Raw genomic sequence first — 15959 nt, forward strand, 5'->3', positions numbered from 1 at the left:
CTCAATCGAGGTGGTACTGTTTTTGAGAGCCGTACCGTTCGGTTCCATGCAGTGAAAAAGCGCTGCCGTACAGTACCGTACCGAACCGTTCCTACACCATACCATGCGGTACCAGCAGTGGAAAAGCACAAATGCGAGCCAAACCGTCCGGTTCCATGCAGTGGAAAAGCACCATAATACATCTTCAATGGACTTCTGCATTCTAATAATCTAAGGACAATTTCTGTTCCATCCTCTTGAAGACCTATTATGACATTTAAAGACTCTTCATATTTCTCTTGTGTATATAGCATATGTACTGTGAAAGACACCAGCTTAGTGTTGATGGTAAAGAGTTTCAACTTTTTGGAATTGTCTTTGGATCACAATTTTTTATAGTTGTATAAATGTACACATTATGGATAAATGTGTAGACCACGAAGAGTGTGACCTTTACATGCATTTCCCGGTAAAGTATTCTTCTGAACATTGGTCCAGCCTTTAGATTGGATCCATCCACTTAGTAATTTGTAGTATGATTTAAGAGAATGGTTGGGCAAGAAAATGGCAAACAGCAGTATAATTGCACTTCTTATAATTCTATGATGCTCTGTGGTTTCCAAAACCCTTTCCATTAGCAGCAGCATGAAGGAAACTAGGAGCAAGGACACCTGCAAAGTCAATTTACCCTAACCGGAGAGCGGCAAACACTCTTCCAAGCCCACAAGGAAAGCTCTTAGGGTTAGTGGAATGCAAAATGTAACCAAGTCAAGGAATCAGTCATATATCATAGGTGCTTAATGATCCCTGGATTCACATTAGGTGCTTGAAGCCATTCATGTCACTCCTGGCATTTAATAGAAACATTTAATTAAAGGAGTTTCCCTTTATAGAGATAGAAATAAAGAGATACAAGGAATGATGGTAGGAGTTAATAAAATAAACTTGATTCTTAAAGCTTAGCCATTGGCTTACGTTGGATTGTTACTATTATCTTGGTGCATCTCACTGAACCAGTTCTTAAGCAACATTGATTTGGTTGGTTTGGGTCCAAATGGAGATAGAGAGCTTCCATCAGATTGTGTTTCTATCAGCCGTATAATGTATCATTCGTGTTCAGCTGGTAGAACCTGAAATCCACCTAAAGCCTGCCAAGAGGCATTGGTTGATATCTTAACTGGCTTCTGATATCTCTCCAAGATGTTGTGCAATGGTTGTTGTCATGGAAAAGGAGGCGTGTGCCCGCTCAGGGTTTGAGTGTTTTGGTATGTGTGGACTAAACCACCATCAATGGAGAGTCTACAAAGACCTGAAATATTCAGATTTTATAGCTGGTCCAGATTTTTTACCATTGCCTTTTTCTCATTTATCTTGAGGGATTCCGGGTTTTTTTCTGCTTCTTGTTGAACATTGTCTTTGTGACGTAATACAAAATAAACGGCAATGAACAAGATCAAAGCTCCAATCTCAAAGAGGATCTGAAGTCCAATATACCTAGAGAGAGGACAACGGAGAATAGTAAGGTCAGCGTGTTAAAACAGGCAGCATTGAAATACCTGAACAGGATTAAACCAACACAATATTTGGCTTTATATTAGAGAGAAGAGCACATGATGCCTAAATTACAAAAAACAAAGGAAAAATCATATAATAATAGCCAAAAAGAAAGAAAATTAAAAAAATGAAAAATATTGTAGCAATTCCACGATCAACTGTCTAAATAATACTGTATATCATAATCCCCATAGCATCAAAATATATCTAAAGCCAAAACGTTTTATCATTACAAAGAGTAGGGGAGAGTTAATCATATTCAATCGGGGTGCAAAAAAGGCTTTTCTTTTACCATCTATGTCTTGAGACATTTCCATTTTTTTTCCTGGGCTGTAGACTTAAAGAGGACCCCCCCCCCCCGTGCAATTTTCTTTTCCCTCTAACTAGGTTTCTTGGGGTTTCTCATCATTGGCGGTCAGTGGCACATTAAACTCTCCATCATTAGTAGTCCCTGGCACTTTAAACCTCTCCCACCCATTCATTGGTGGTCAGTGGCACTTTAAACCTCCCTCACCCCATCATTGGTGGTCCGTGGCACTTTAAACCTCCTTCACCCCATCATTGGCGGTCAGTGGCACATTAAACACTCCATCATTAGTAGTCCCTGGCACTTTAAACCTCTCCCACCCATTCATTGGTGGTCAGTGGCACTTTAAACCTCCCTCACCCCATCATTGGTGGTCCGTGGCTCTTTAAACCTCCTTCACCCCATCATTGGCGGTCAGTGGCAAATTAAACTCTTCATCATTAGTAGTCCCTGGCACTTTAAACCTCTCCCACCCTATCATTGGTGGTCCGTGGCACTTTAAACCTCCCTCACCCCATCATTGGTGGTCAGTGGCACTTTTTAAGCCCCCCTCCCAACCATTCATCCTTGGTGATCAGTGGCTCTTTAAACTCTCCATCATTAGTTGTCATTGTCACCTTCTAACCCCCCCCCCCCCCCAATCATTGGTGGTCAGTGGCACTTTAAACTCTCCATCATTATTAATTGTCATTGGCACTTTATGCCCCCCCCCCCCATCATTTGAATCAGTGGCACTAAACTCCCCACCCCCTTTACCAGAAAAAAAAAAAAAAGAACTCACAATCATTTGTGGTTAGTGGCATCCCTCATTATTAGTGGTCAGTAGCACTTTTACACCCCCCCATCATTGATGGTCATTGGCAGTTTTAACCTTTCAAACCCCATCGCTGGTAGTTAGTGGCACTTTAAACCTTCCCCCACCCCATCATTGGTGGTCAGTGGCACTTTTTAAACCCCCTGATGCACCTCCCATCATTGGTGGTCAGTAGCACTTCCCATCATTATTTTTTATTGGCAATTTAAAACCTCCCTCCCAGCATTTTGATCAGTGGCACTTTAAACCAACCCGACCCTCCTCACCTTTAAAAAAATATTCTCACAATTATTGGTGGTCAGTGGCAATGAAACTCCCCCCCCCCCCCCCCCCACCCGTTGGTGTGTACACAAGCTGGTAACACTGCACCATTTAGGAACTTTGCTCAGCAAATAGGCATCTGTCTACCCACCATTTTTTTTTTAAATAATTTACGACAGTGGTAAGGTGGTTAATTAATGCCTGTAGACACGTCTAAAAGATTTTGTGTATCATAAAGAAACATATTTTCAAATTACATATTTGACACTCTACGCCATTCAATCCACAAGACTGAGGACATCTAGTGGGGGATCAGAATTACTGCATCGGACATCTCCAGAGAGGAGGTGAGTGCTGCAGTCAGAGGTGCTTTTTTGTTTTAAAGCCCCCCCCCCCCCCCAGGGGACCCTTTAAAACAATCAGCCCATAGTTGGACATTAATAATCACAAAATAAGATTGCTTACACTAATCCCATTCTCACACACAGACCAGATTCCTCAGCTGTCATTCTTAGTGCCTATCTTAGCAGATCGTCCTATTTCCTGTACTGAACAGAAGAGGGCACTCACCTTTGTCTCAGTAGATTGGTATTGTAGTACTGACAGGCTGCCTTCGATCCGCACCTCTTCCCCCATTGGATGCAGGTACTGTCAATCATACTGCCAAACATCACGGGGCCCGGGAGCCAAGCTGGAAGGGAAAGACTCAACATATTAACTACTTCCAGTCTGGGCCTTTTCTGGCACATTTAGTTAACAATTGGTATTTTTTGCTAGAAAATTACTTAGAACCCCCAAACATCCCTTGTGACAGTAATAGGCAGTGACAGGTACTCTTTATGGAGAGATCGGGGTCTAAAAGACCCCAAATCCCTCCTCTACAGCTCAATGAATTCAAAATGCCCAAATCGGCATTTTTGAATACTGACAGTTTTTTTTTAATTTGGCGCCATTAGCTGCCGAGTAAACTAGAAGTGACGTCACGATGCCGCTTCTGGGTTACTACATCGGAGACCCGATCAAAGCTGAATACAGCTTTGTTTGGGACTCCAACCAGCCGGTGGACGTGCCGGATGGTTGCTTGGGTCTCCCAGTGGGACAGGAGACCCAGGCAGAGCCGCGGAAGGTAGCGGGAGGGGGGGGAGGTCTCCTCACGCTCGCTGGGATAACGGCCTAATGGCTTCCGACCCGCATCGGCTGTTAACTCCTGAAAGCTGACTGCCGGCTGTAAAAACGGTACCGGGGTGATGCCTGCAGCTGCATATTATCCTGCTACAATCACTTCTCCGAGCCAACATACAGGGACACGTACAGGGACAGGTACAGGGACATGTACAGGGACAGGTACAGGGACAGGTACAGGGATAGGTATAGGGACAGGTACAGGGATAGGTATAGGGACAGGTACAGGGACAGGTACAGGTACAGGGACAGGTACAGGGACAGGAAAAGGGTACAGGGACAGGTACAGGGACAGGAAAAGGGTACAGAGACAGGTAGAGGGATAGGTACATGGACAGGTACAGGGACAGGAAAAGGGTACAGGGACAGGTACAGGGAAAGGTACAGGGACAGGAAAAGGGTACAGGGACAGGAAAAGGGTACAGGGACAGGTACAGGTAGAGGGACAGGTATAGGGACGGGAACAGGTACAGGGATAGGTACAGCGACAGGTACGTCCATTCGCGGGAAGTGGTTTAAAATGATTTTTTTTTTTTACTATTTGGGGCTAGTTTTTCTTTGAATAAAAAATAAAAAATCAGGAGATATCCATTATTATTTACCACCAAATAAAAGCCCAATTTGTCCCTGAAAAAAAAAACAAGGTATAATCTACCTGGATACACAAAGTAGTTGTGATGATATGTACAGTTTTACTAACACATGTCAAAGTTGCAAAATTGTGCTTAGGCATTAACATTTGTTTTAACCTTAGGCGCGAAGGGGTTAAAAAAAGTAAGGTAATACCTGTTGATCCTGCCAGAAACTCTGTGAATTAATCACTTCCTATGCTTCACTCATATAGGTTACATTGTTCCCAGCTATATCGGTGGACTACAGAACAAAACCCATGTTATGTAGATAAGGAGAGGAGGAAGTATTCAGTATTCCTACGCTAAGGTGATAATACTGCTCCTCCACAGATACAGTGCGGCGGTAAGGGTTGTCACCCCAGGACAGAAACTGTGTTACTGGCAGGATCACCAGGTGAAAAAAAAGGAAAAAAAGCCTAAAAAAGAAAACAAATGCAGCCATTACATCCAAGGGTTGGTAAGCTGCGATGTCGGACATCTTTGTTCACGGTATCTGATCTCAACAACTTTCTACTTTAAAACAGCAATTTTCAGTGATGTTGGAGAACTTCTCAAAAGAAAACTCACCTAAAATTCTTAAAAGCATGAACTGTATTCCGATGGCCAGAGACTTGTCTGCCGGGCGCACACTCCTGTGGGGGGAGAAAGGTGTGAGATTGCGTATAAGGAACACCAAAGATGAACTCCAGTGGGTGGATGGAGTGGGGGGAGAGGTAAAATCACTGTCACGTTTCAGGAGGTTACACTCCCCCTTCATCAGGGCTTATAGGTTTGACCAACATGTAATGCAAAGTAGAGCAACATTTAATGGGATATCTAGAAACACTTTCCAAACCTTCTGGAGTCCATGCCAGGGCTATCTTACCCAGCCCCAGCCCCAGCCAAGCATTACTCCCGATTCCCCTGTGCATCCCGCCGTCAAACTTAGCAGGTGGCAAGCACCTGTAGGCCCTGCGCTGCTATCAGGTCACTTGGGCCATGGAGGGGGGGGCCCACAACTGCAGGAATGCCTGTCCACCCCCACGGGAACAGGCACACACAGGACAGTCGGGTCTGACTCCCGTCAGTGTGTGTGTTCACCGGACCCAGCCGCCCAACCTGGAAGTTGTCATTAGCCTGGCACTGCTGTACCAATAAATATTGCCTTATCGATAATTTGCATTTTTATTCTCGTGGGTGATTGTGTAGGCGGGGCCTCAGTGCACTGCATTGCCCGGGGCCCTTTAATGCTCTTAAGATGGCACTGGTCCAGGCATATCTATCTATCTATCTATCTATCTATCTATCTATCTATCTATCTATCTATCTATCTATCTATCTATCTATCTATCTATCTATCTATCTATCTCTGAACTAAATTAACTAATAAAGATGGTATCACCTGGATTACCTGAGTATGAGCATGAAGGACGGCGTCTGGGCGGTGCTGGCGAGGGCTCCGGCTAGAAAGGACAGCACCATGAATGGCAGGAAGAGGTGCTGGCATCTAGTCCCACATGTTCCTGGAGTCGCAGTCCCTCCAGAACCTTCCGCTGTGATACAGCGACACCTTGTGTAATTCTGTAACCAAGAATACATTTCTGTATGAGGACACCATACTAACACAGGGTCAGCTCTGATAAATGTAAATGTCTGAGCAACACAAACTATCACAACATCATCCTTCAGGAGGATAAAGTGGTTTTCAAAAACTGCCCTGTATAAATGGAGCTGTGTACTTATATGATGGAGCTGTGTACTCATATGACCATCCTAGTAAATGGAGCTGTGTACTCATATGACCATCTTAGTAAATGGAGCTGTGTACTTATATGACCATCCGAGTAAATGGAGCTGTGTACTTATATGACCATCCTAGTAAATGGAGCTGTGTACTCATATGACCATCCTAGTAAATGGAGCTGTGTACTTATATGACCATCCTAGTAAATGGAGCTGTATGCTTATATGACCATACTAGTATGTGGAGCTGTGTACTCATATGACCATCCTAGTATGTGGAGCTGCTGTGCACTCATATGGCCATCATAGTAAATGGAGCTGTGTACTCATATGACCATCCCAGTATATGGAGCTGTGTACTCATATGACCATCCTAGTATATGGAGCTGTGTACTCCTATTACCATCCTAGTAAATGGAGCTGTATACTTATATGACCATACTAGTATGTGGAGCTGTGTACTCATATGACCATCCTAGTATGTGGAGCTGCTGTGCACTCATATGACTATCATAGTAAATGGAGCTGTGTACTTAAATGGCCATCCTAGTAAATGGAGCTGTGTACTCATATGACCATCCTAGCAAATGGAGCTGTGTACTCATATGGCCATTTATATGGAACAGTGTAGAACATATGACCATATTACAGTGCCTTGAAAAAGTATTCATACCCTATGAAATTTTTCACATTTTGTCATAACCAAAAACATAAATATATTTTATTAGGATTTTATGTGATAGACCGACACAAAGTGGCACATAATTGTGAAGTGGAAGGAAAATGATACATAATTTTCAAATTCTTTTACAAATAAATATGTGAAAAGTGTGGCATGCATTTGTATTCAGCCCCCTTTTCACTGATACCCCTAACTAAAATCTAGGGGAACCAATTGCCTTCAGAAGTCACCTAATTAGAAAATAGAGTCCACCTGTGTGTAATTTAATCTCAGTATAAATACAGCTGTTCTGTGACGCCTTTAGAGGTTTGTTAGAGAACCTTAGTAAACAAACAGCATCATGAAGACCAAGGAACACACCAGACAGGTCAGGGATAAAGTTGTGGAGAAGTATAAAGCAGGGTTAGGATATAAGAAAAAAAATATCCCAAGCGTTGAATATCTCTTGGAGCGCTGTTCAATCCATTATCTGAAAATGGAAAGAGTATGGCACGACTGCAAACCTACCAAGACATGGCCTTCCATCTAACCTGACAGGCCGGGCAAGAAGAGCATTAATCAAAGCAGCCACCAAGAGGCCCATGGTAACTCTGGAGGAACTGCAGAGATCCACAGATCAGGTGGGAGAATCTACCCACAGGACAACTATTTTCTCCCCAAATCTGACCTTTATGGAAGAGTGGGAAGAAGAAAGCCATTGTTGAACGAAAACCATAAGAAGTCCCAGTTGCAGTTTATGAGAACGGAATTTAACTTTTTGGCCTAAAAGCAAAACGCTATGTGTGATGGAAAACTAACACTGTACATAAACCCTGAACACACCATCCCCACTGTGAAACATGGTGGTGACAGCATCATGTTGTGGGAATCATTTTCTTTAGCAGGGACAGGGAAGCTGGTGAGAGTTGATGGGAAGATGGATGGAGCCAAATACAGGCCAATCTTAGAAGAAAACCTGTTGGTGTCTGCAAAAGACTTGAGACTGGGGTGGAGGTTCACCTTCCAGCAGGACAACAACCCTAAACAGAATGGCCCAGTCAAAATCCAGACCTAAATCCCAATTGAGAATCTGTGGCAAGACTTGAAAATTGCTGATAACAGACGCTCTCCATCCAATCTGACAGAGCTTGAGCTATTTTGCAAAGAAGAATGGGCAAAAATGTCCCTCTCTAGATGTGCAAAGCTGGTAGAGAAATCCCCAAAAAGACTTGCAGCTGTAATTGCAGGGAAAGGCGGTTCTACAAAGTATTGACTCAGGGGGGCTGAATACAATTTATTTATAAAAAATGTTGAAAACCATTTATCATTTTCCTTCCAATTCACAATTCTGTGCCACTTTGTGTCGGTCTATCACATCAAATCCCAATAAAATACATTTATGTTTTTGGCTGTAATAGTAACATGACAAAATGTGGAAAATTTCAAGGGGTGTGAATACTTTTTCAAGGCACTGTATATAGAGCTGTGTACTCATCTGACCATCCTATATGGAGCTTTATACTCATATGACCTTGCTAGTATATGGAGCTGTGTACTCATATGATCACTGTATTTAGAGCTGTGCACTCATATGACCATCCTATATGGAGCTGTGTACTCATCTGACCATGCAAGTGTATGGAACTGTGTACTCATATGTACTCCATTATGGAGTTGTGTTCTCATATGATCATTTTATATGGAGCTATGTGCTCTATGACCATCTTATATAGAGCTGTGTAGTCATATAGCCATCTTTTATGGAGCTGTATAGTCATATGACCATTTCATATAGGGCTTTGTACCCATGACCATCTTACAAGGAGGTGTGTAGCCAAATGACTATACTATGGAGTAGAGTACTGATATGAACATCATATATAGAGCTGTGTACTTATATGGCTATCCTGTATGGAGTTGTATAGGCCAAGAGATAGGGGTAAGAGAAGGGCACATGGGCCTTGGAATATAGGCCATAAATTGGTAGAAGGGGAAAAAGGGGTATGGGAAGGCAGCATAGCCCTTGGGATGTGTGGAGGGAAGGGATGTAGACCTCAGGTTGGGTGGAGGAAGTATAGACCTTGGAATGGGGAAAGAAAGAAAATATAGGCCATAGAATAAGGGGAGAGGGGGAGCATATAGGTCTTGAGATGGGTGAAGGGGAAGGGGAAGGGGGTATAGGCCTTGGAATGTGGGAGGGAAAGAAAGAGAGTATAAACCTTTAGGATGGCAACAAGAGAAGGGAGCTTAGACTTTTGGATAGGGGAAGGGAAGGAAGTCTAGGTCATGGTGTAGAGCAGGGATCCTCAAACTACGGCCCTCCAGCTGTTGCGGAACTACACGTCCCATGAGGCATTATAAAACTCTGGCATTCACAGACATGACTAGGCATGATGGGAACTGTAGTTCCTGAACAACTGGAGGGCCATAGTTTGAAGACCCCTGGTGTAGAGGAAGGAAGTATGAGCCTTGGGATGGGGGAAGGTTAAAGAAGTGTATGCCTTGTGATTGTGGGAGGGAGTGTAGGCCTTGTGATTGTGGGAGGGAGTGTAGGCCTTGTGACTGGGGGAAGGGGAAGGACGTGGGGAGAAGAGAAGAGAAGTGAGTGTAGGCCTTGTCTTGGGGGAATGAAAAAAAGAGTGTAGGCCTTGGAATGAGGGGAGGGAAGAAAAGTGTAGGCCTTGGGATGGGAAGAGAGTGTAGGCCTTGCAATCGGTTGATGGGAAGAGAGTGTAGGCCATGTCATGGTCGAGAGGAAAGGAGTGTAGGCCTTAGGATGGGGGATGGTAAGGTAGTGTAGGCCTTGGAATGGGAAGGGAGTTTAAGCCTTGGGATGGGGGACAGGAAGGGAGCGTAGGCCTTGGGATGGGAATGGAGTATAGGCCTTGGGACGGGGGTGGATAGGAAGGGAGCGTAGGCCTTGGGATGGGAAGGTAGTGTAGACCTTGGGATGGGAAGGGAGTGTAGACCTTGGGATGGGAAGGGAGTGTAAGCCTTGGGATGGAGGATGGGAAGGGAGTGTAGGCCTTGGGATGGGAATGGAGTATAGGCCTTGGGATGGGGGGGGGGGGGCATAGGCCTTGCAATGAAATTAATTTTACATGATATCACACGACAGGCAGATTAGTCTGATCTGAATTTCCACTCTGATAATTTACAATTCTCATCCTGCGGCTTTGCCGTCATTTCCCACATGAATTCCCTCTGCAATGGCCGGAGCATTATCTGCAAAGTTCTATTTATTATTTATATTGACTCTCGGAGAGAGGGGAGAATCCGCAGTAATGGAAACCAAAATTACATTATAGAATTGGTTCTCCTTCACCAACTTCCTCCTCTGCAGAATCCGAAAACAAATGGAAAATCTTTCTGTTCCTTCATAATGGAATATTATCAATGAGAACAGTGCACATCGCTCCACCAGTAACTGACGAAACATCATAAATACACAAATTACAGCTAATAGGCTGGTTGTGGATCAGGAAACTCTCATCTCATCTAATGGTTCTTTAAAGAGGACCAGTCATGTCTGGACTTATGTGCAAGGCTGAATATTCAGAGCTTTACCTCTACATAGGAAATATCAGGACAAATTTCACATCAGAAGCATAATAAAGAGACCCTGTCAGGTCTTCCTTCACCATTAGCTGATCGGATTACAGAAAATGACATTATCGCAGCTTCTTACATTCATCTGGTGACCTTCCTTCTGCTGGTGATCCCTCTAGTGATATAAGGATCTATACAGAGGAATCAGGACCTCCTTCCTCCGGCTGGTGACCCTTCTAGTGATTATAAAGAAATATATAGAGGAATAAGGACCTCCTTCCTCCTGCTGGTGGCACCTCTAATGATATAAAGATCTATATAGAGGATTTAGAACCTCCTTCGTCCTGCTGATACCCTCTCTAGTTATATAAAGATCTATATAGAAGAATCTGGAACTCCTTCCTCCTGCTGGTGACTCCTCTAGTGATATAAAGATCTATATAGAGGAATCAGAACCTCCTTCCTCCTGCTGGTGATACCTCTAGTGTTATATAGGTTTATAAATAAGGAAACTGAACCTCCTTCCTCCTGCTGGTGATCCCTTTACTGATATAAAGGTCTATAAAGAGGAATCAGGGCCTCCTTCCTCTAGTTATATAAAGATCTATATAGAGGGATTAGACCTCCTTCCTCCTGTTGGTGATCCCTCTAGTGATATAAAGAGCTATATAGAGGAATCAGGGCCTCCTTCCTCCTGCTGGTGACCCTTCTAGTGATATAAAGATCTATATAGGGGAATTAGGACCTCCTTCCTCCTGCTGGTGATCCCTCTAGTGCTATAAAGGTCTATATAGAGGTATCAGGACCTCCTTCCTCCTGCTGGTGACCCCTCTAGTGATATAAAGAAATATATAGAGGAATCAGGACCTCTTTCCTCCTGCTGGTGATCCCTCTAGTGATATAAAGATCTATATAGGGGAATTAGGACCTCCTTCCTCCTGCTGGTGACCCCTCTAGTGATATAAAGAAATATATAGAGGAATCAGGACCTCTTTCCTCCTGCTGGTGATCCCTCTAGTGATATAAAGATCTATATAGAGGAATCAGAACCTCCTTCCTCCTGCTGGTGATTTCTGTAGTGATATAAAGATGTATATAGAGAAATCAGGACCCTTTTCCTGCTGTTTGTGACCCCTCTAGTGATATAAAGATCTTTATAGAAGAACCAGGACCTCCTTCCTCCTGCTGGTGACCCCTCTAGCAATATAGAGATCTTTAAAAAGGAATTAGGACCTCCGACCTCCTGCTGGTGATACCTCTAGTGTTATATAGGTTTATAAAGAGGAAACTGAACCTCCTTCCTCCTGCTGGTGATCCCTTTACTGATATAAAGGTCTATAAAGAGGAATCAGGGCCTCCTTCCTCTAGTGATATAAAGATCTATATAGAGGGATTGGACCTCCTTCCTCCTGTTGGTGATCCCTCTAGTGATATAAAGATCTATATGGAGGAATCAGGACCTCCTTTCTCCTGCTGGTGATCCCTCTAGTGATATAAAGATCTATATAGAGGAAATAGGACCTCCTTCCTCCTGCTGGTTACCCCTCTAGTGATATAAAGGTCTATATAGGGGAATTAGAACCTCCTTTCCCCTATTGGTGATCCCTCTAGTGATATAAAGATCTATACAGAGGAATCCAAACCTCCTTCCTACTGCTGGGGGTCCCTCTAGTGATGCCCCAAATTCTTTTCTCATACTCTCCTTTTTTGTGCTGATATAATGATGAAGTATACCTAAAGGTATTTTTTTTTTTAGGAGTGTGGAAAGGTAATAGCCTTTACTATTACTGTTTCTGTCATTGCTCAGAACATGGCTTTCCTCTTCCATGCACAGAAACATTTTACATAGTTACATAGTTACATAGTAGGTGAGGTTGAATAAAGACAATAGTCCATCCAGTTCAACATGTGTAGGTGTGTGTGACCCTAATCGTCTCTCATACCCCTGAATGTTCTGATCCTTGAGATGTACATCTAAGAGTCTTTTGAAAGCAACCATACTTCCCGCAGAAACCACCTCTTGTGGTAGAGAATTCCACAATCTTGTAGCCCTAACAGTAAAGAACCCCCCACGTTGCCTGAGGTTAAAACACTTCTCCTCTAATCGCATTGTATGCCCTCGAATCCTCATGCAATCCTTTCGACTGAATAGCTTTTTTTCTATGCTGAGATCACCTTTGAGATATTTATAAATTGCTATCATGTCCCCTCTCAGGCGTCTCTTCTCCAGGGAGAATAAATCAAGCGATTGCAGACACTCTTCCTAATTAAGGTCCTCCAATCCCCTAATTAGTTTACCTGCCCTTCTCTGGACTCTCTCCAGCTCCAACACATCCCTCCTGAGGACTGGCGACCAGAACTGGACAGAATACTGGACACAATATTTGCACAACTTTATTCACCAATCAGCAGGCTGCAGGGGTGTCCTTCACCAAGCTGTACTTGCCACCTGCAGAGGAGGTCAGGGACCTGGCTGTGCTGTCTGGCAGGGATATCTGGATCACAGGGATGACTGAACAGAGTTACAAATCTCTTGGCATCTGCATCCTTTCCCTGAATTCTTCAATTATGACAACCAACAGATACAATGCCATCATACAATCCAACGTAAACACATTTTATGCTCACCATAACTTTATTCGCCTCATAATCAAAATTGACGACTTCACAGCCGGCGTAGCAGGGCGAGATGTACTCAATGCCGTCAGAGCCGCAGATGGGGTTGAAAGCGGTGGCAGAACATCCACAATGGCTGCTGCATTCACTTACATTGTGCCACAATCCAACACTGCAAGATAAAGGGGAACTTGTGAAATATCCGAGAGTCAATCAACTGTCTACCCAAGCATCTCAAGACAGGCTCCACCCAAAATTAAAAAAAAATAAAAAATAAATAAAACATGCATACCTCAACCAGTAAGAGGCCAAGCTTCACATGAGGATTATATCAATAAGTTTTATGACTACTTAAAACTTGTGGAGCTCAGAATCAGAAGAGCATGGCCTAAGCCATACTGGGCACTTTCACCCCCTTCCTGCCAAGGCCAGTTTTCAGCTTTCAGTGCTCTCACACGTTGAATGACAATTGCGCGGTCATGCACCACTGTACCCATATGACATTTCTTTTGGTGGTATTTACCCGCTTGCCGACTTTATACTGTAGATATACGGTGGCAAGGTGGCTCTCCTGCGCTGGATCAACGTACCTAATACGTGATCCAGCACTTTCGGGTTTGGGGCGCACGTGCGCGCCACCGTCAGCTTGCTCCTGCTGTGACTGCACACAGCGGGAGGTGATTGGCGGGTACAGCAAACTTGATGTCCGCCGGCACCCGCAGATGCTTCGGTACACTGACAGAACGGCGGTCTGCCTATGTAAACAAGGCAGATCACCGTTCTGTCACTACAGAAGAGATGGATCTTGTGTCTCTGATAAGCAGGAGCACCGATCCATACCTACCCCCAATACAAACACCTCCCCCACAGTAAGAAAGCACATGTCAGGCACACATTTAAAACTTTGATCGCCCCTGATATTAACCCCTTCCCAGCCAGTGTTACCAGTACAGTGACAGTGCATATTTTTTTAGCACTGTTTACTGTATTGGTGTCACTGGTCCCCAAAAAGTGTCAAAAGTGTCTCCACTGTCCGTCACAATATTGCAGTCCAGATATAAGTCGCTGATCCCCTCCATTACTAGTAAAAAATCAATAAAAATATCCCTTAGCTTATAGGCGCAATACCTTTTGTACAAACCAATCAATATATGCTTATTGGGATTTTTTTATCAAAATTTGTAGCAGAATACTATGGAAGAGCCCTGGGGCCATCGTAAAAAAAAATTCAAAGATTTAGAAATGTTTTTTTTTTTTTTACAGAATTCTGAGTTTGCAAGTCAGAATTCTGAGATTACAAGTTTGGACCATGCTAAAATTTATTAAAGACAATTCTGAGATTAAAAGCCAGAATTCTGAGTTTAAAAGTCAGAATTCTGAGTTTAAAAGTCAGAATTCTGAGTTTATTACAGTAGTCTTTATTAGGATGATTTTAGAACCAATGAGGAATCATGTAGTAACACCCACAGAGCATCTTTCTGCAGACATACATATCTTCTGCTCTGTAAGATTTGTAAATCTATCCTAGTTACAGCACACAGTATATATATAGGGAATTCTGACGTTCAAACTTAGAATTCTGTAAAAAAAAAAAAAAAAAGAAAAATGTTTTCAAACTCAGAAATCTTTGAAATTTTTTTATGATGGCCCAAGGGCTCTTCCATAGAATACATGTTGGTCTAAATTTATGAAGAAATTAGATTTTTCCATTTATAATTTTTTTTTATTTTTGATTTGTTTTATAGCAGAAAGTAAAAAAATATTTTTTTTTTCCAAATTTGCCTTGTTTTGTTTATAGAGAAAAAAATAAAAACCGCAGAGGAGTTCAAATACCAGAAAAAAAAATCTCTATTTGTGGGGAAAAAAAAAAGAACATCAATTTAGTTTAGGTACAGTGTCGCAAGACGGCGCAATTGTCAGTTAATGTAATACAGTGCTGTATCGCAAAAAATGGCCTGGTCATAAAGGGGGGTAAACCTTCTGGAGCTGAAAGGAGGGGGTAAACCGTCTGGAGCCGAAGTGGTTAATCATCACTGGGTTTTTATTTTTGCTAAATAAACCAAAAAAATAACGAAAATTTTGAAAAACAAGTTTGTTTCTGTTATAAAAATCTGCAAATAAATAATCTTTCTTTTTAAGTCAATCTGTATTCTGCTACAGTTCTTTGGTGAAAATAACTCAAATCAGTTATTTATTCTGTAGGAAAGTTATAGAATTTACAAACTATAGGATATTATATCTGACAAATTGATCAATCTCATTTCCTGAGGCCCGAAATGCCAGGATAGTACAAATTTCCCCCAAATGACCTTTTTTGGAATGTAGACAGTCGAAGCCCATAACAGACATGGTGAGTTTTTTGAAGTTGTACATTTTTGGGCATTTTTTTGGGAAAATTAATAAATAAAAAAAAAAAATGTTTGTTTTTTCCAATTTTTTTAAATACTGTCACTAGTGCAGTACAGCGTCAGCATCATAATATAACTGTGGTGGTGATCAGGGATACTGACTGGTGACAGTAAGTAAATTAATAAAAATTAATCATTTTATTTTCTTTTTTTACAGCCCTGGTGATTGGCAGATGAAAGTGCCAATACACTTGTACAGTGGGATACTGCATAAATCCCAGGAGCACATGTGCTTGGGGATTTTCAGCTGGAGAGCAGAGTCCTGGAGGGAGGG

General features: G+C 42.7%; 1 protein-coding gene across 1 annotated transcript in view; it reads right to left on the minus strand.

Annotated features, from left to right (window-relative positions):
* Positions 1-1304: 1304 nt before the first annotated feature.
* LOC309547573 (solute carrier organic anion transporter family member 2B1-like) overlaps positions 1305-15959 on the minus strand; it is a gene marked incomplete at both ends in the record, with an annotated part of 123255 nt that continues 108600 nt past the window's right edge. The window contains 5 exon segments of the mRNA XM_082247444.1: positions 1305-1473; positions 3486-3606; positions 5297-5361; positions 6120-6289; positions 13290-13449. Of these exon segments, the coding sequence (XP_082103570.1) occupies positions 1305-1473; positions 3486-3606; positions 5297-5361; positions 6120-6289; positions 13290-13449 (685 nt within the window).

The sequence above is a fragment of the Pelophylax lessonae genome, assembly GCF_965119305.1.
Source record: "Pelophylax lessonae genome assembly, chromosome: 2".
Classification (NCBI taxonomy): domain Eukaryota; kingdom Metazoa; phylum Chordata; class Amphibia; order Anura; family Ranidae; genus Pelophylax; species Pelophylax lessonae.